This window comes from Schistocerca gregaria, chromosome 2 (assembly GCF_023897955.1).
Source record: "Schistocerca gregaria isolate iqSchGreg1 chromosome 2, iqSchGreg1.2, whole genome shotgun sequence".
Taxonomy (NCBI): domain Eukaryota; kingdom Metazoa; phylum Arthropoda; class Insecta; order Orthoptera; family Acrididae; genus Schistocerca; species Schistocerca gregaria.
In genome coordinates, this window is record NC_064921.1 from 525,985,250 (window position 1) to 526,005,190 (window position 19,941).

General features: G+C 42.0%; 1 protein-coding gene across 2 annotated transcripts in view; it reads left to right on the forward strand.

Moving 5' to 3' along the window:
• The window catches only part of LOC126330284 (uncharacterized), a 276,052-nt gene that overhangs the window by 236,785 nt on the left and 19,326 nt on the right, over positions 1-19,941 (forward strand). For both annotated transcript variants that reach the window (XM_049996345.1, XM_049996346.1), the window contains exons 10-11: positions 3,823-4,060; positions 15,460-15,593. In XM_049996345.1, the coding sequence (XP_049852302.1) occupies positions 3,823-4,060; positions 15,460-15,593 (372 nt within the window). The remainder of the gene's footprint in view (positions 1-3,822; positions 4,061-15,459; positions 15,594-19,941) is intronic.

Sequence of the window (19,941 nt, forward strand, 5' to 3'; positions counted from 1 at the left end):
CGTGCACCTTCCGCCGACCACTGGCGACAACATCGATGTACTGTGGAGACCTCACGCCCCACGTGTTGAGCAATTCGGCGGTACGTCCACCCGGCCTCCCGCATGCCCACTATACGCCCTCGCTCAAAGTCCGGCAACTGCACATACGGTTCACGTACACACTGTCGCGGCACGCTACCAGTGTTAAAGACTGCGATGGAGCTCCGTATGCCACGGCAAACAGGCTGACACTGACGGCGGCGGTGCCCAAATGCTGCGCAGCTAGCGCCATTTGACGGTCAACACCGCGGTTCCTGGTGTGTCTGCTGTGCCGTGCGTGTGATCATTGCTTGTACAGCCCTCTCGCAGTGTCCGGAGCAAGTATGGTGGGTCTGACACACCAGTGTCAATGTGTTCTTTTTTCAATTTCCAGGAGTGTAGCACTGTTAGTTTTCAGTGACACCTTGTTAATTAAAAGAAATTAGTAATCAAGGTGTTAAAACAACATTCCCCATGAAAATTAGTGAGAGTTAATCAGTGGTTCGTGACCGCTACGGTCGCAGGTTCGAATCCTGCCTCGGGCATGGATGTTTGTGATGTCCTTAGGTTAGTTAGGTTTAAGTAGTTCTAAGTTCTAGGGGACTGATGACCTCAGAATTTAAGTCCCATAGTGCTCAGAGTCATTTGAACCATTTTAATCAGTAGTTCTAAGAAAATTGACAGCATTCATTGAAAGCTCCTCATTTCATTCTTTTCAGCAACCTGTTTCAGTTTTCCAAAAACTGATTAACTTGAAAGACATTAGTAATTAAAGACTGGCCACACCCAAAATTACTTTTGGTATTAAACTATATGCTTGTTAGATTTCAGAATTTGACATTATATTTTTGTTGTTCTAATTTTTTTGGACCAGATAACATTTTTCATTATTCAATTAAACCTGTGATTACAAATTTGCATAAACAAATGTGGCAGTTTACACGTAAGGAGGCATAATAAAATAGTACTGTGGACTTTTATACTTTTCTAACCTGATATCTTTTAGTTGAAGCAAATCATTGTTAGAACTTATAGATTAGCTACACTAGTAAATTTTCATCCTGCAGTTTTATAAATTAACATGTAATATCCAAGATCACAAAACATCATTATATCAGGCTTTGTATACTTTGCCTCCACCCAAAACAGCCGGTTGGAGGACCACACCAATGTGTTATCATATAGTAACTTGTATTATCTGTTATTAACTTCCTTGAGCTAATGTGCAGGTAACTTTCATTCTTGTCACATTTTTGTATTAAGAACATGGACATCTGCTTATTTCTATTAGTGGTCAGAAAGTTTATTGTGTTCAATGACTGTGGAATCAAAAAACAACTTTGAATTATTCGGCTATTAGAATTTATACGTGAACATATACTGTAAGTATTTTGCCTCTGTGCTACTGATTTGTAGATTATTGAAAGATTTTGTATGTGATTAACATTCTGAATGAGATCTGAAAGTGGTCATTGTGTCACTAGAAGTGCTTATAAATTTGGAAACAGATCAAATTAACAAGATAGTGTATTTAGTACATTATCTGAAAATTTGTCACAGCACTAAATTTCAGTAATATAACAGATACTAGACTACATACTACTAGATGCAAACAAGAAATCCCAGGAAAAGCACATATCAGTGTCCTCATTAAATGACTTTATGGGGATTCAGGATGACATGTAAAGAATTCCTATTTGGTGAAATGGCTCACAGCTTCATATAATGTTCAAAAAGAGTATTAATTGCATAGTGCTGGACCATATCACATTAATTAAATGTGTATATCTAAAAACAAAGATGATGTGACTTACCAAATGAAAGTGCTGGCACGTCGATAGACACACAAACATACACACAAAATTCAAGCTTTCGCAACCAATGGTTGCTTCGTCAGGAAAGAGGGAAAGATGAAAGGATGTGGATTTTAAGGGGGAGGGTAAGGAGTCATTCCAATCCCGGGAGCGGAAAGACTTTCCTTAGGGGGAAAAAAGGACAGGTGTACACACACACACACACACACGCACACACACACACACACACACACACACACACACACACACACCCATCCATCTGCACGAACACAGGCACAAACAGACATTTGTAAAGGCAGAGATTTCAGTCGAGGCGGAAGTACAGAGACAAAGATGTTGTTGAATAACAGTTGAGGTATGAGCGGCGGCAACTTGAAATTAGTGGAGGTTGAGGCCTGGTGGGTAACAAGAAGAGAGGATATATTGAAGGGCAAGTTCCCATTTCCAGAGTTCTGACAGGCTGGTGTTAGTGGGAAGTATCCAGATAACCCGGACGGTGTAACACTGTGCCAAGATGTGCTGGCCGTGCACCAAGGTATGTTTAGCCACAGGGTGATCCTCATTACCAACAAACACTGTCTGCCTGTGTCCATTCATGCGAATGGATATTTTGTTGCTGGTCATTCCCACATAGAAAGCAGGTCAGTTGGTAAATCAAGTGGGTGCTTTCACATGTGGCTCTGCCTTTGATCGTGTACACCTTCCGGGTTTCTGGACTGGCGTAGGTGGTGGTGGGAGGGTGCATGAGACAGGTTTTACACCGGAGGCGGTTACAAGCCAGAGGGTAGGGAAGGTGGTATGGGGATTTCATAAGGATGAACCAAGAGATTACGAAGGTTAGGTGGACGGTGGAAAGACACTCTTGGTGGAGTGGGGAGGATTTAATGAAGGATGGATCGCATTTGAGGGCAGGATTTGAGGAAGTCGTGCCCCTGCTGGAGAGCCACATTCAGAGTCTGATCCAGTCCCGGAAAGTATCCTGTCACAAGTGGGGCACTTTTGGGGTTCTTCTGTGGGAGGTTCTGGGTTTGAGGGGATGAGGAAGTGGCTCTGGTAATTTGCTTCTGTACCAGGTTGGGAGGGTAGTTGCGGGATGCGAAAGCTGTTTTCAGGTTGTTGGTGTAATGGCTCAGGGATTCCGGACTGAAGCAGATTCGTTTGCCACAAAGACCTAGGCTGTAGGGAAGGGGGTTTGATGTGGACGGACGTGTGAAGCTGGCCATTGGACAGATGGAGGTCAACGTCAAGGAAAGTGGCATGGGTTTTGGAGTAGGACCAGGTGAATCTCATGGAACCAAAGGAGTTGAGGTTGGAGAGGAAATTCTGGAGTTGTTCTTCACTGTGAGCCGAGATCATGAAGATGTCATCAATAAATCTGTACCAAACTTTGGGTTGACAGGAAGTCCTCAATCTTTCCTCTCCCACATCCACACCGGCTGTGTCTATTGACGTGCCAGCACTTTCGTTTGGTAAGTCACATCATCTTTGTTTTTAGATATATTTTTCCCACGTGGAATGTTTCCCTCTGTTATATTCATATCATTAATTAAATATGTAGGCATAAAGTTGCAAAATAACATGAAACTGAATGGGCACATAACGTCAGTTGTAGGAAAAGTGATGGACAGCTAAGGTTTATGAAATACCCTCTGTCATTCACTGTAATATTGCTTGTTTAGTATTTATATAAATGGTGATAGGTGCATATATCATGTTGCTTCTTGAATAGCCTGGACAAATCATAAGTTTCAAACTGTACTTCAAAAATGGAATGCAAACTTTGTTTTAGGTTGCTGCAAATTGCCATTACTGAGCCACTAGCATACAAGGACACTATTTTGTGTGTTTAGTGTCATCTTGTTTAATTTATACTTACTTTAATTTTGTCACATACACAGAAAATACGGCATGAAATGCATTGTGTTTCAATAAATGTAGTTTTTTTCCTCTTAAATCAATTTAATATTGTTGTTTTTGTATGTTTCTGTAGTTTTGCAGATATTCGAAACACCGATCAAGGTAAACAAGAGGAAAGACTACCGATGTTTGCTTTTGTCTTTCCTCCTTGGTTTTCAAACAAATATCGTGAAGCTATGGAAAACTTCAAGCGAAATTCTGTGAGGCTGACTACACCATTTGATATTAATCCAACACTTAGAAATGTGCTACACTTTGAAGGAGGAGGTAGAGGCAATATACGCAGTAGGTCCATCAGCCTTTTCAAAGAGGTAGATTAACTTCATCTGACTTCTGTAATTTATGATATTTTCATGTTATAATTTAATTATGTGTGATAAATACAAAGGTTGTTAAAGCATAGACTGGAAATTAGCACTTAGTACTTAGGAAGGCAAAAAGATGTGAAGGGGAGTGAACATCTATCAAGCCTGCCAGTTGCAGTCGTCCCATCAGTTACTGTGAGCACACCAGGTGTAATCTTGCCTAGTACATAAGACATTATAATCAGATTTTGCAAAACAAGTTTGAGATGCTGAGGTGTGTGTGTGTGTGTGTGTTTACAAGCCCAAAAATAAGCAGGTGTGATTTTGTTCAACGTAAAAGCCAAAGATGTCTTTTATTCTAAAGTACCATATGGAATGGCGGAGTCCTATATTTTTTTAATACCCACCCAGGAAAATGAAGGAGAAGACGGAATGTAAGCATGTTTATTCTGCTTAAGAGTATCTCAGATGGGAAACAGTGGATTAACACATACAGCATGATGCATGCCAGAACCAATAAAAGAAAAGGAGCAGTAACTATATATACAAATAAATAAATTAAAATTGAGTTATGTCCTGGGCTCTTTGCATCAATAAATATTAAGTTAAACAACTCTTTCAATATTGTGCCATTGCAGTATACCAGAAAACATATAAACTAGTACAACTGACAGCTACAGACCTCTGGCAGGCAGGAAGTATCCGAAGTTGCATAAAGCTGCTAGAGACAGTTGTAATAATACTGGGGAATTATGGTTAGTGGATACGTCGCTGTTGTGTTTCTGATTTCAGTAATAAAGGCATCAGTTTCCATGCTTAATGTGACACGTTTCAGGAATTTATTCCTATTCTTAAATACTTCGGTATATGGGTATTTTGTGTGATGTCTGGTGTGTATATTGTTCTCTCTCTCTCTCTCTCTCTCTCTCTCTCTCTCTCTCTCTCTCTCTCTGTCTTGAAATGCAGAAACCATTAAAAGATGACTCAGAGCAAGATGGGCAGAACAACAAACACACGGAAATAGTTGCACCTGAGAAATAGAGAAATTCCTGAACCTTGCCCTGTTATTTATTAAAAAGTGTAAGTTGTTCACTATTTTATTATTTAAACAAATAGTGACATAGTTGTAGACTTTCAAAAAACATTGATTTTGGTGAATGAAATCTGCATCTCCTCATAGCTGACAAACCCTCTCTCACAGACCTGCTACATTTACCACATACTCGGAAACTCCCTCCCAATACCATACAGAATATAGAACCTAAGCAAATATGAAGCATTGTCATAAACCTGTCCTAATCATCCTGGAATTTTTCTCTTTTCTCCAGATCCCTACAATGGAAACACTTTTGTGCCACCAGCCCTAACAATAAGAACTCAATCCAAAACCAATATTGAACCCTGTCTGACCTGGTTCACTCCTCCATCCAATGGTGATTCATTCCCACTGCTTCCAAATCACCCCTTGTCAATTTTCCAGAATTTTCTAACCTCAGGCTTCACCTCTTCATCATTTTTCAAAGCCCTCAACATGAAAACCAACATTACATCTACAGAGTGAACCCACACTCCACCAGCCAAAACCTGATCCTTATCTTGTAGCCTCTGCCAGGTGTCAAACACATCCATCTACAAACCCTACCACAGTGACCCCATTCCTGAAATCCATTAGGCTCGCCAGTCCCTCCTCAAATCATTAGGTCCATCCCAGGACCTCTCACCTGAGTCAATTTCTCTCTTCATCCACACCATTCCTCACATACCTGCCTTCCACATGGGTCCTGAATACCTTAAACCCAAACACCCAGGATGCCCCAATGTGGCCAGTTACTGTGCGTCATGGACCAACACTTTCAGCCTATTAATTGTAACCTACCCTTCCATATAAAATACATCATCATTTCCTCCACCAACCATGCACTATTTCTGTTTATTTTTCATCAGGTACCCTGCTGCTCATAATTTTCGATGCTACCTGCCTCTACATTAACATCCCCTACGCTCATGCCATTGCCACTTTTGAACGCTAACTTTCTCAGTGCCTGAGTGACTCCACACCTACAACCTCCTTCCTGGTCACCATGACCAACTAAATACTCACTCACAATTACTTCTCCTTTGAACGGGTCACCTTCAAGCAAATCAGTTGTGCAGAAATGGACACCCACATGGCACCATCCTGTGCTAACCTATACATTGGCAATCTAGAGGAATCCTTCCCATCTATCCAGAATGTCAAACCCTTCACCTGGTTCAGATTCAGTGACGACATCTTCACGATCTGGACTGAGGGTGAGGACACCATATCCACATTCCTCTGGAACCTCCAAACTTTCTCCCCCATTCACTTCACCTGGTCCTTTTCAGTCCAGCAAACCACCTTCCTTGCTGTGGACCTGCACTTCAAGGATGGCTACATCAGTGCCTCCATCCACATCAAACCTAGCAGCCAACAACAATACCTCCACTTCGACAGCTGCCACTCATCCGATGCCAAGAAGTCCTCTCTATATAGTCCAGCCACCCATGGTCATTGCATTTGTAGTGACGAGCAGTCCCTCTTCAAATATGCCAAAGTTTTCACTAAGGCCTTCACAGGCTGAAATTACCCTCCTAACCATACCCAGAAACTGATCTCCCATGCTTTATCTCCATGATCACGTACCACCTCCCACATGTCCACTGTCTGGCCATAAAGGAGAACTCTTTTTGTGACTCAGTACAACCAAATACTGAAGCAGCTGAATGACATTCTCCACCGAGGTCCCAACTGCCTTTTGTCATGTCCTGAAATGGGGGAAATACCCTATGCACTTTCCTCCCCACCCTTCCAACAGTGGTATTCCACTGCCCACTAAACCTTTGTAATCTCCTTGTGAATCCCAACTCCGCACTTGTTCACAGCCCCTTGCCTCATGGCTCATAACCCTGCAATAGACCTACATGTAATACCTATCCCATACATCCTCCCATTACCACATACTCCAATCCAATCACAGGCATTTCCTGTCCCAACAAAGGCAGGGCTACCTGCGAAAGCAGTCACATGATTTACAAACTAACCTGCAATGCATTGTGCTGCATTCTCCATGGGTATGACAACTAATAAGCTGTCTTTGCATTAATGGTCATGAGTTTGATGACCACAGGTTTCCCAAGATGGGGACTGGCCAGTACCACCAGGCCTCCTCTACCATAAACTCTGGGCATAAGTAAAGACCATCGTTAGGCACTGCGGTAGAACGTTGTGTGTTTCACCCCAAGGTGTGCCAAGTACTGATGAGGTGAAAGAATGGTGAAATAAAACATTCTCTCTGGGGCACCTGCTGCCCCACCATTGTATAAGGCCTTCTCAGGTATGCAGGGCTCTGTTTGGATCAACATTTGTTTCCCTAGTGACTGATGGGGTCCCTGTGGAGTGACCTACCACTGACAGGATGGGTGTATCATCAGGTAGCACCTTCACCCTCTCAACAAAGAGAGTTCAGTTCAGTTGGTCAGTCTGCCCAAGAGGACCTTGCAGAGTTATAGCAACAGAGCAGTAGTCTGCCATAACACTTTCAGTGTAATCAAGAGAGCAAGGGGAATCTTTGAGGAGGTATTCCCGTTCTATATTTGCATAGCATTGGAGGGTGTTGCTGGGTTCTTAAAAAGTATTAAATGACTTCGTAATGGAACACTTCTAATTGAAACTGCCAGATAAAACTAACTATCGAAGCTTCTGGGATGCAAGGCCTTTGATGATTACTGTTTTGGCTGAGTTGCATATGGCCCTTAACTTTGGTAAAGGCATGGTTACCTGTCCGATATAATGGAGTTGGACTCTGAGGAATTAGACGAAGAATAGAAAAATAAGGGTGTCACAGAAGTGCAGAACTATATAAAGAGTAATTGGCACATTGGAAAAAACTGCAACATTTATTATAGCATTCAACACTCCAGAATTATGTGAACATATTCTTGCAGGCTATACCTGTCTTTAAGGTTTGACCATTAGTGCGCGATGCTTCAAATGTCAGGATTCGGTCATACCACTGTGGGATGTAGCTGGAGGGCTGTGTGTGGCAATTGTCGAGGCTCAGCCCTCGAATCAGATGATTCTTGTACACTTCCACTAAAATGTATGAATTGCTCCAGGGATCATGCAGTATGAAGCAGAAAGTGTGGGGTTTATAATGAGGAAAGGAAAGTTCAGGAATTGAAAATTAAGGGACACATACCCTATGGTGAAGCTAAAATAGCTATGCAACCTCAGGTATTTGCTACTTCTTTTACATCAGCCCTTAAGAAGCCAGTTACCAAGTGTGATGCCTCCACACAAACCCAGAAAACAGATTTGAGTACTCTTGTGTATGTGTGTGTGTTGGGGGGGGGGGGGGGGGGCTACTTTTGAACCCAAAATCACTCGGAAGCTGTTAACAGTGGACTTAAAACTTGAGCCCCCTACCATTTCACACCATCGGAAAGCCCATTAAGCTGTCCTCTCTACCAATGGCAAGCAACTCCTGCCACAAATAAGGAATAAGCAACACAAAAACCTGTTCAAAATTGAGGAAAGTGGCAGCTAAACCTTTGGGTAGGTGGGCACTCTCCCTATCCAGTGGTGAATTTACTGTTGCGAATGTTGATATTCTCCTGGAGGAAAGGCAGAACCTGACACAATCTAATGTTCCTCCTGACATCTCAGGTAATCACCACCCATGAGGGAGAAGTACAAGGACAACCATCACTAATGAATGACTCCCACAGGGACGTCTCTGTTGCAGTGGAACTTACACTGACACTCATTACAGTTTAAAGAATTACAGCTCCTGACCAAGTAGAAACTGTTCTGCACCTGCTTATACGAAGCTCATTTTAAAGTTCCAACAAACAAGCATCAATGGACTGCTGCTCCTACAGGAAGGACAGTGTTACTGGAGATAGGGATAAGGGTAGTGTTGCTGTTTTCATTTATGACAGATGTAATTCCTCTCCTGTCCCATCCCTCTTACCATGGTCATACAAGCAGTTGCAGTAGAAGTTGTAAAACCAGTTAAAATCACAGTTGTCATGGACTGTGCGGCTGGTCCTGGCAGAGGTTCGAGTCCTCCCTCGGACACGTGTGTGTGTGTGTGTGTGTGTGTGTGTGTGTGTGTGTGTGTGTGTGTCCTTAAGATAATTTAGGTTAAGTAGTGTATAAGCTTAGAGACTGATGACCTTAGAGGTTAAGATTTCACAAAAGAAAAAAGAGGCACAGTGTATTGTTTATATCTTCCATCTCATGATCTGCGGATGCAGGTTCAGTGACAGAACTCTCACTGTTCCCCTTGTGTTCCTCTTCATGAGGGATTACAATGCACACAATGTGCTGTGGGGCTCACCTACAATTTTTGTTCTGGGGGTCGAATTACTGAGCACTTCATTCATTGAGAGAATGTCTTGCCTTTTGAATGCTGGTCAGATGACACACTTTTCTACTGCTGCAGGATTATCTTCAGTCGTTGACCTTTGTTTTTCTTCCCCAGCTACTGTAGACTTAATTCAGGGGGAACTGACCACAGATTTCCTTTCCAGTGGCCACTTTCTGGTGTGTATTTGTCTGCTGACTCCAACTGGTGGTTGACAGAAGATTGCAAAGATGGATGGTTTAAAGGGGAAATTGGTTGCAATACAGTCAGCAGACCATCTTTGAACAACAGGATTGTACCAGGAGATGGTGGGCCATATGTCACCTGTGAGATTCAATGAGCTGCCACAGACTCCATTACCCAGTCTAGCAGCCACCTCAGATGATGTCATGTCCCTTGATGGTATGACAGATGGCAGTCGGAGCCAGCTTTGTGGAAATTCAGACCCTTTCAGACACTGTCCAACGATAGGAAACCTTCGTGCCTACATATCAGTGAGAGCACAAGTGAGGCAAGTGGATAAAAGAATGGAAGAGGACTCCAGGAAGAAATTCATGACTTCCATTAATTGGTCCACTTCCACTGTGCAAGTTTGGGAATCAATAAGGCAGATTTCAGGCAAGGGCAGTACACCTCCTCTTATGGCTTTGTTGACAAATGGGGTGTTGGTAGACAGATGTGCCTAAAGATCTGGTTCAGGTTTTAGTTGAACACCTTTTTTATCTTCACAGCATCATCCAGACTTCTGCATTCCATTTGTTTTGTAGGACTGAGGAAAAGTGGCTGCTCTGCTTTTTCCTGTGGGATGAGGTGGTCTACAATCCTTCATCTGGTAGTTGGAACAAGCTATGTCAGTGGCTAATGACTCTGCTCCAGGACCAGATCAGATTCATTATGCCCATCTGTGACTCGAAACCAAAGGCAAGCTCCCATCTTGTTTCAGTTAGATCTGGTTTGATCAAGAGTACCCCACAACCCAGGAGGAGGCAATATTAATTCCATTGTGGAAACCAGGCAAGGATTGTATGAACCCTAACTGTTACAGGAGTGTACCCTTACCAGTTGTATGGGTAAGATTCCTAAGGACATTGTCAATTGCTGCCTCATCTGGCTTCTCAGATTCTGAGGTCACCTGTGCCGCTCTGAGTACGATTTCAGGTGCTACCACATCCTGCCTTTGACGACTTAATTCTACTGGAGATTGTGATATAGAATTCCTTCGTATGCCAAAACTATTTTGGTTATTCTTCCAAGCTTCCAGAATCCTGATGGTCAGCTGTAGTTGCCTCATTGTTGTTGTCAGTCTTGAAAAGGTACAACATTACTTGAAGGTAAAACATTCTTCACCAACTTTGTGAATGGGGTCTATGTCGATGTCTGTTGCTTCTTATCCAACCCTTCCTCAAGGAACAGTGCTTTCAGTAAGGCACTGGTGATGCCTTGTCAGACTGCAATGCCTAGGAGAATAGGTTTCCCCAGTGCAGTGTATTCAGTGTCACATTGTTTGCAGTCACTGTCTGTGGCAACTCCTCAGCTGTCAGGAGCCCTGTTAAAGGCTCTTTGTTTGTGTACATCTTCACAATCTTCTACTTTTCCTCCTATCTTACAACAACAAGACAACTACATCTGACCATTAGTATGCTGGAAGTGTGAGACAGTAAAACTGGTTTTAGTTTCTGACCAGAGGAGACTACATATATCAAATTTAACCATGCTTGTCAAACTTTTAATCGAGCAGAACTCACAATAGGGGACCACATTTTACATTTTAAAGCTGCTGTGCACTTTTTGGGTCTACTATTTGATTCAAAATTAACGTGGCTCCTGCACCTCAAAGGCTTGCGAACAAAGGGTTTCAAATGTTGGAATTTTTTGAAATGCCTCAGTGGAAAGGCATGGGAGGTGACAGGTTCCACCTGCTGCAGTTTTATAGTCCATTTGTCAGATCACAGTTAGATCATGGTAGCATAATTTATGCATCAGCCCATATTTTTTACCTCAAGATGTTAGATGCTATCCACCATTAGAGCATTCAGATATTGACTGGAGCCTTTTAAGATCAGCCTAGTTCAGAGTCTGTGTGCTGTGGCTGGTGAATCATCACCCTGGATTTGACAGTGCATTCTTCTGGCTTAATAGACCTTGGAAGTTTTGGCATTACGTCAGTCATAGGCATTTTGTGTTGCAGTCCACCCCCACTTTGGGTGGCCGTTCAGGAATCCGTCCTGTGCGACCAAACCTTTCGGGATACATTCTACTGACTTTCTCAATGACCAGACCTTTAAATATTAGCCAGAAATGGAACAAATTGCCACCTTGGCACCTTCAGAGGCATAAAATCATATTAAGCTTGACACAGTACAAGTAAACCTAGATTACTTTCTTCCTACTGTCTCCTTATTTTTAAGTATGTACCACCATTTTATCATTGTTCATACAGATGGGTCGCAGCAAGAGAATGCTCGGTTGTTCACCTGTTTTCCCTGCTAGAGTTTTCAAAGGGTTTTTCTCGAACAGTTTACAAATTCTACAAGAGGTCCCCAAAATGTACCTGGTAAACCAGTTTGTTCACCTCATCCATGACTCCATACAGCACCACCAACATCGTGGCAAGGAGGTGGTCTTCTGCTGGGTACATGGACATACTCGGGATACAGAGAAAAGACAAAGCCAACAAAGCAGGCAAAGAGGCATGTCAGGATGGTGTTGTATGTTCATGCACACTTGTCATTTCATTGGCTGACAGATGAATTGTGGGACAGTGGGAAACTGAGCAGGTAGAGGTGACAGAAAACCAACTGCGGTCACTCAAATTGACTACACAGGCTTGAAGAACTTCATGTAGGAAATAGCCCTTTAACATACAATTTCCTCCTGTGGCAGGAGGATCCACTACTCTGTGAAGTTTGTGGTGTGTTACTTCCAGTTCAGCGTATTTTGGCCATGTGTGTCATATATATTAATGTGAGGGTAGCTGTCAGTTTGGCTGGTGATCAGCAGTCTGACTCTGCACTTAGCAGCCGTATCCTGTCCCCCCTGCTCACTCCCACAGCTTCCCCCAATACAACCCTGCTACATCTCCTGCTCCCAACCTCATGCCTTCTCCTTATGCCCACCGCCTGCCACAGATTGCTGCATCTATGCATTTATACAATTTGTCATAGTCATTTTAATATTGGCTACACATAATCGTGTTCAATCACCTTGGAAATACTTGACGAATCATCATATTCATTCTTTATACACCATGGAAACACAAGGAATCTCTAATTGAAAAGCATTCCAAGGCATCCAGACTCATCAGAGTTGCTATATTGTGACTAAACTAATCGCCATGTTTCTTCAGCCAAATGGTAGTGCTTGTTGCTTCACACATATTGAGTGCTCACTCATTTAGGCGAGTGAAGGAATTACCAGTATGTGAAACTGACGTGAGTGTAAGAGGAGTGATGGCGAAAGAATGCTGTGCTTGCAGCCTCTCCACTCAGGTACTGGGATCTGCGTCTCTCTGGGATAGGACAGTTCCTGCTTTAGGAGATGCTTGTAATTATGTGCACCAGCTGTGGTTCTTAGACCCTTTTTATTTGTCAGAAAGCAAATTAACAGCATCATGAAGTATTTCTGGAATTTAACAGTGATATTAACTACAGTGTTGTACAATCATTTCAAAATGCACTGACATGTCAAAGCCATGGGATACCTCCTAATACCGAGTCAGACCTCCTTTTGCCCTATGTAGTGCAGAAATACTGGGTCATGCTGCCTCTGTAGCTGCCCATAATTGTGAAAATGATGCCAGTGTAGGATTTTGTGCACAAACTGACATTTCAGTTATGTTCCACAAATGTTTGATGAGATTCATGGTGGGTGATCTGGGTGGCCAAATCATTTGCTTGAATCGTCAGAACGTTCTTCAAACTAATTTCAAACAATTGTGGCCCAGTGAGATGGTGCGTCGTCCTCCATAAAAATTCCAGCACTGTTTGGTAACATGAGGTTCATGAATGGCTGCAAATGGTCTCCAAGTAGCTGAATATAACCATTTCCAGTCAATGACCAGTTCAGTTGGACTAGAGGAGCTAGTCCATTCCATGTAAACATAGCCCACAGCTCGACTAGTGCATTGTTGACAACTTGGGTGGATGGCTCAAACCCTCTCATAAGCTCTAATGAGCTGAAATTGGGATTCATCTGACCAGGCCACAGTTTTCCAGTAATATACGGTCGAACTGATATGGTTAAGAGCCAATGAGAAGCACTGCAGGCAATGTCGTGCTGTTAGCAAGGGCAGTCATGTTTGTTGTCTGCTGCCATGGCCCATTAACGCTAAATTTTGCTGCACTGTCCTAACACATACATTTGTTGTCCCACGTTGATTTCAGTGGTTATTTCACACAGTGTTGCTTCTGTGTTAGCACTGACAACTCTATGCCAACTACACTACTCTTGGTCATTAAGTGAAGGCTGTTGACCATTGCATTGTCTGTAGTGAGGTAATGCCTGAAATTTGGTATTGTCAGCACACTCTTGACACTGTGGATTTCAGAATATTGAATTCCCTAACGATTTATGAAATGGAATGTGCCATAAGTCTGACTCCAACTACCATTCAAACAATGGAAAATCCAGGCTGGAATGTAACAATGTTACGAAAAGGAAAGTTGCTACTCACTAATAGTGGAGATGCTGAGACGCAGATAGGCACAACAAAAAGACTGTCACAAATAAAGCTTTCAGTCAGTAAGGCCTCCATCAAAAAAAGATGAGACACACACACACACACACACACACACACACATATACATGCGCGCGTGCAAACGCAACTCATACATGCTAGTGCAGTCTCAGGCAACTGAAACCACACAGAGAGCAGCAGCACAAATGCATGATGGGAGTGGCAACTGAGTGGGGGTAAGGAGGAGGCTAGAACGGGTATATTGTTACATTCCAACTACCATTCCACATTCGTAGTCTGTTAATCCCCATCGTTTGGCCAAAATCATGTCAGAAACCTTTTCAAATGAATCATCTAACTACAAGCAACAACTCTGCCAGTGCACTGCCCTTTTATACCTTGTGTACGTGATACTGCTGTAATCTTCATATGTGCATAACGCTATCCCATGACTTTTGCCACCTCAGTGTAGTTACCATAACAAATTTGTTACACATGTTTCATGTTAAATTTATACCTCACTGTTCGAGAGTGAGAAAAAGAGGGGAAAAAAAAGCAGTGGACTTCGATTTGAGCCTTCTCCATTTAGGTTTTCTGTGGTTTCCTAAACTTATTCAATGCAAGTGTTAGGCTTTTTATTTTGGATAATGTTTTAAAGTTTATAATATAACTGATAACAACATAGAAATGCAGACATATCAGACTTTGAGACTCATGATTTGCATATGAGAACTAGAACTACAACACAAAAGGAGGAAAAGAATAAATAGTAAGATAGCAGAACCCCCAGAAACTGTCAGTGGAAATGTAAGCAATTTTGTCTCCTGTGTCAGTTAAAATAAATCAAGTTTTGTCTGCTGCACCTGGTAATGAGCCTTCTGCTCCTACCATGCAAATGTCATATGAATCTGTATGATCATGCTCATTGTTTTATCGTTATGGAAGACTCTACTTCATTAACATTTTCTGCTGTTGTATTTTTGTATGTGTTCCTCATTTGCACTCTATGATCGCTAAACCACCATTTATCATTGTGCTCTATTACATACCTTATCATTTCCTTTCAACCTTTCAGACTGTAGCTCATTGTCCACATTCTATGCATGACATGAGTTTTTTGCAAAAAATCTTCTCTTCTGCAGCATTTGCCATTCGCATAAGGTTTTGCTGCATTCCTCTGTGTAGTTTTTGTGGAACAAATTTCTTATTGCAAGTTTAGAAAGTTTTTAATAAATGTTGTTTGTTAAAACTCGGTAGAACTAATAATAATTTTAAACAAGTGCCTGTGTTTCGAAGTGTATCGTTATACTTGAAATTAATTAATTGTTTCATGTTTAAAGATTCCCTTGGAACGGACATGTTCTGATGCTTATGTAGAGGCTCATTGGTGTGCATGTCTTGACTGGCAAGAGGTTAGTCTAGAAGACAAGACTGTCAAGAAAGCTGCTGAAACATTTGTAGATTTCTTAAACAAGTAAGTATTATGATGTTCCTCGTAAATCAGTTGATACTGGCTGTGGAAATATTAGTTAGCTAATTCTCTTTACTAAATACACAAGCTATGGAAAATGTTTCCTCATATTGTCTCAACTATGCAGGTAAATATTGAACAAAATCAAACAAATACCACATGAAACTGCTCTTCCATATCAACACATTATACACATCCCAGCTTTTCTGAATTGCGCAGTTGGGAACTTTCCCTGCAATACGTCCTACGTTCCCGTAACCCCCCTGGCCTCTACCTTCGTTAGTCACTGTCCTCACCCATCCTGCCTCTCTCTGTTCTCATTCCAGCACTACTAAGCCATCATTTCACTGCTGCACCCAGTCTATTAATTTCTTTTATTTCTCTCCTTTCCACTACTTACCCCCTCCTCCTTCCACACCTTCTCTCCTATTCTCCGTCTAAACTGCAACACTTGACTGTCCACCACTCCCACCATACTATCCCTCCCCCTCCCCACCCCAGCCCCCTTCTTACCCTCACCCAGTCACCACTCCCATCATGCACTGGTGCTGCTGTTCACAGTGTGGTCTCAGCTCTCTGAGACTGCTGATGTATGTGCAAGTTGTGTGTGTGTGTGTGTGTGTGTGTGTGTGTGTGTGTGTGTGTGTGTGTGTGTGCTGCTGACAAAGGCCTTAATGGCCGAAAGCTTTAATTGTGTGAATCTTTTTATTGTGCCTACCGTGACTCAGCATCTCTGCCATATGGTGAGTAGCAACTTTCCTTCTCTGGTATTGTTACATTCCATCCTGGATTTCCCATTGTTTGATACACATTAAAAAATTACTTTTAAAAGAGGCCAATGTTTTTGCAATACACCATTCACAGGATTAATGTTATAACATTAAGTCTCAGTTCTTGCGTTAAGAGAACACTCAATTTTATGTTCAGTATCCTTAGACAGCTCTTGGAGGGAGTAGCCAGTAATATACATTTCTTTATTCATTTTTGAACACAGCAGACAGCGAGCTCCTCATTCTTTAAATGTTACATGTAAATTATTTTTGTACAATGTGAAGTTGCATTTAAAATGTAATTGATTTTATTATTCTGTCCCATTTCTATTACTTCCCTATTTTATTCTTTTCTACAAGATACATAAAGTTAGTTAAGGAAGTGTATGAAATTTTAAAACTTGTGCTTACCAAAGTTAAGTTTGAATTTATAACTGGTGTGTGTAAAATGACAAAACACCAATGAAAGATGATTATCATCTTGTAAGTCCTGTAAAATCTGAAGTTAACAAATTTTGTTGGTAAAAAAACAAAACAGAGAGGATTGTTCATGCTTACTTGCTCCATGCTGACTTGCTTATAAGCGTGGATGTTATGGAATTGTTTTAAGAGCAGCTTTTATTCTGTCTTTTGAAGAGTGTCATTGGTAGCCAAAGTATAATTTGTGGATACAACCCTGACATACCGGAGGAGCATTAACATTAGAATTGCTGTTCTTCATTCTGGATAAAAACTGAAGGGCAACGTTATTTTTATACTAATACTGTAGCAGCATTTACTGCAAGATAGGAGTGGGCAGTTGGTTTTCTGCGGGAGGTTGGTGGTGGAGTGGGCAAAGAAGGCAACCAATAAGTTGATAGAACACTACTGATGAACATGAGTAGGCTTCTGAAACAGTAAGATTGTAGGTGATAGGTGGTGATATTTGCACCGCTGCACATTGGTGTGGGTGTGCTGGTGCAGGCATTTCCCATGGATTGTAGCGTGCAGCCCAGATACCATAGCATGCTGATGGCAACTGACGATTTTGGTAGCGTTTTGGGAATGATGTGATGTCACTGTGTCCATATTGGACACTAATGCAGTATTCGTTGGTTCATAGCCTGGCAGTGGCAGTGCCATTGATGCAGCTGTGACCATCCTCAAACAGCCCAGCTGGGACAATTTTCTGATGGGTTGATTATGGTGGTTTGTATTCTGTTTTCACATACTGACGGGTGGGGATGTTCCCTTGTATCAAGGCCATGTCGAAACATTTAGAGCAGGGTTGACGGCCTGTTGTGGCGTAATCAGTAGGTTGGTTAACCGTGTGACAAGAGTCTGTGTGATGTCCATCATGTGGAAGCACCAGCTGTAGAAGCTGTGTCTGTTGATGCTGATAAGCTGGCAGAGCATTGGTCAGTAACTGTGGCCTGGTTTTTGGTTGCTAGGTTGCAGTCCTTGCTGTCTATGTTTGATCTGTTACATTTCCTCCCTTCTTAGATTAATCCAGTCCTCTGTATTCCTGGATTATTGGTCTGACTGTAAAAGAGACACTTCCCTATCTATCATTGTTTCTTCATTGTTTGAATAAGACTTTGGCATATCCTCCTTTTTGTTTTATTTTACACTAAGTATAGTATCTCACTTCTACCATCCTTGCGGTACTGAGTGTATGCACCTCACTTTGGTTTTTTCTCCACAATTTATTATTGTTCTCTGTGGTTGAGTCACATCTTCACCAGAGACTGTTGTGGACCCACAGGCTCAAGGGAGGTAAGGGGTAAATATTAGAGATGGGCAAAACTGTTCTTTTCAGAGATCGGATCAGAACTGTTCACTCCCTGAAATGAACTAGCTCTTTTTGATGACTCACCACTCATTCACAATAGAAAATAAATGGAAGGCACACTGCCCCTTAAACTTGGTTTATTCCAGTACTATACCTGTATTTTGATCTTATTTGATCCTATTTTGAAGAAACACAGGTAATGAGTAAGAATTTTGTATTGTTTATTGAAATTTCCACGATATGACAAAGTTTTTGATTATTCGTTTATTTTGCACTATCGTGGTTTTTTGGGTGATCAGAAAATGTTGTAACTTGAGATTTACATTAACAATATATTTGGCTATAATGTATTAAAATTTCATTAACCTTGTACAAATACGTCGCAAGCCATATATTTTTAAAATGAACATTTCCTTCCAAAGACGCCTAAAATCACAAAATCCGTACCAGAGTAAGGAAAAAAAATATAAATTTGACTGTAAGACTAAAGTGCTGCATATAGCCTTACGCAGAATAAAACAAGGAAAATATTGGTGTATCGCATTTTGCGATACGTTTATCGGTTCGCTCGTAATTAAAGTGTAAATTCGAGTGTCCATAATAAAAATCCTATAGTAAGAGAAGTTGTCAGGAACCTAATCTGATCAGTTTAAACAAATAAAAATAAAATAAAAACAAATGATGTATACATAACATAATAATGGAATATACATAGCGGTATTACTACGAAGAACAATATCCAGTAGAGACGAACTCCGATGCAGAGGCGCTGAGTCAAGCAAGTCGAGCCACGAGCTGTATTACTGCGTGAGCTAAGACCACAGAGACAAGAGTGACACCTGAGTTGCTTTGCTCAATGCTCTGGCTAGAGTCGAGAACGGTGGGATGAGCATTGAACGGGCGAGTTCCGAGGGTGGGGGGAGCGGTGAAAGGCCACCAGTTACCCGCTCCGAGACCGTTCTCTTGCGAGCAGGTTGTTGCAAGTAGTTCTTATGTTCTCCGCTAGGAGGCGCTCTGTCCTGTTGCTCGCATGAACTGCCCAGAGGGCAGGACGTGCGACTGAAACGATCGCCCACAGAGTGCGATGCTAAGACACTGCATGCGGCAGAGGAAGCACAGAGATGGCACGGCATATGTGAGACACAAAATTCAATGGGGCACTGCACAATGCAGGCAGCCAAGGTAGCAGCAGGGTAGAGGCCGGTGCTGGCTGTGTTGTGTGGCGTGCAGGGTGCTCTGACCAGCAGAGGCCCCGCTGATATGCTCCGTCTCTCTCTCTCTCTCTCTCTCTCTCTCTCTCTCTCTCTCTCTCTCTCTGCTGTGGGAAACATTTGGAGCTACTGTTCTTTTTTTCTGAATCACTGATTGTTCACTCCTTTGAAAGATTCAACTCTATGAATCAGTTCAGGAGCAGATCCCTCATCTCTAGTAAATATTGAGCAGCTTTACATCTAAGATGGCAGTACATGATACTTATCATGCTGAAAATTACACAAATATCTGATGTGCTAGTCCCTATGGTTATGAGTTGGTTGTGTTGTTTGTTACATTGTTTTCTTACATGATCACCATCATCACGTCCATTTTGTGCTACTGCCAATTGGTCCAGGGTAGTCAGAAGAGTTGGATCTAGCATGGCATTAAGGAAAGTCTGGTTTTCCTTGGGCAGGATTTAAATATGTAGGTCGGTTGGTAAATCAGCAGTTAGCTGGTGTTTAGACTTGTGGTTCTGGTAATGGTGGCAGATAACCAGAAAGTGGGACCTCAAATATCACATTTCATACCATTCATTAGCGGTCCCTGAGTTTGC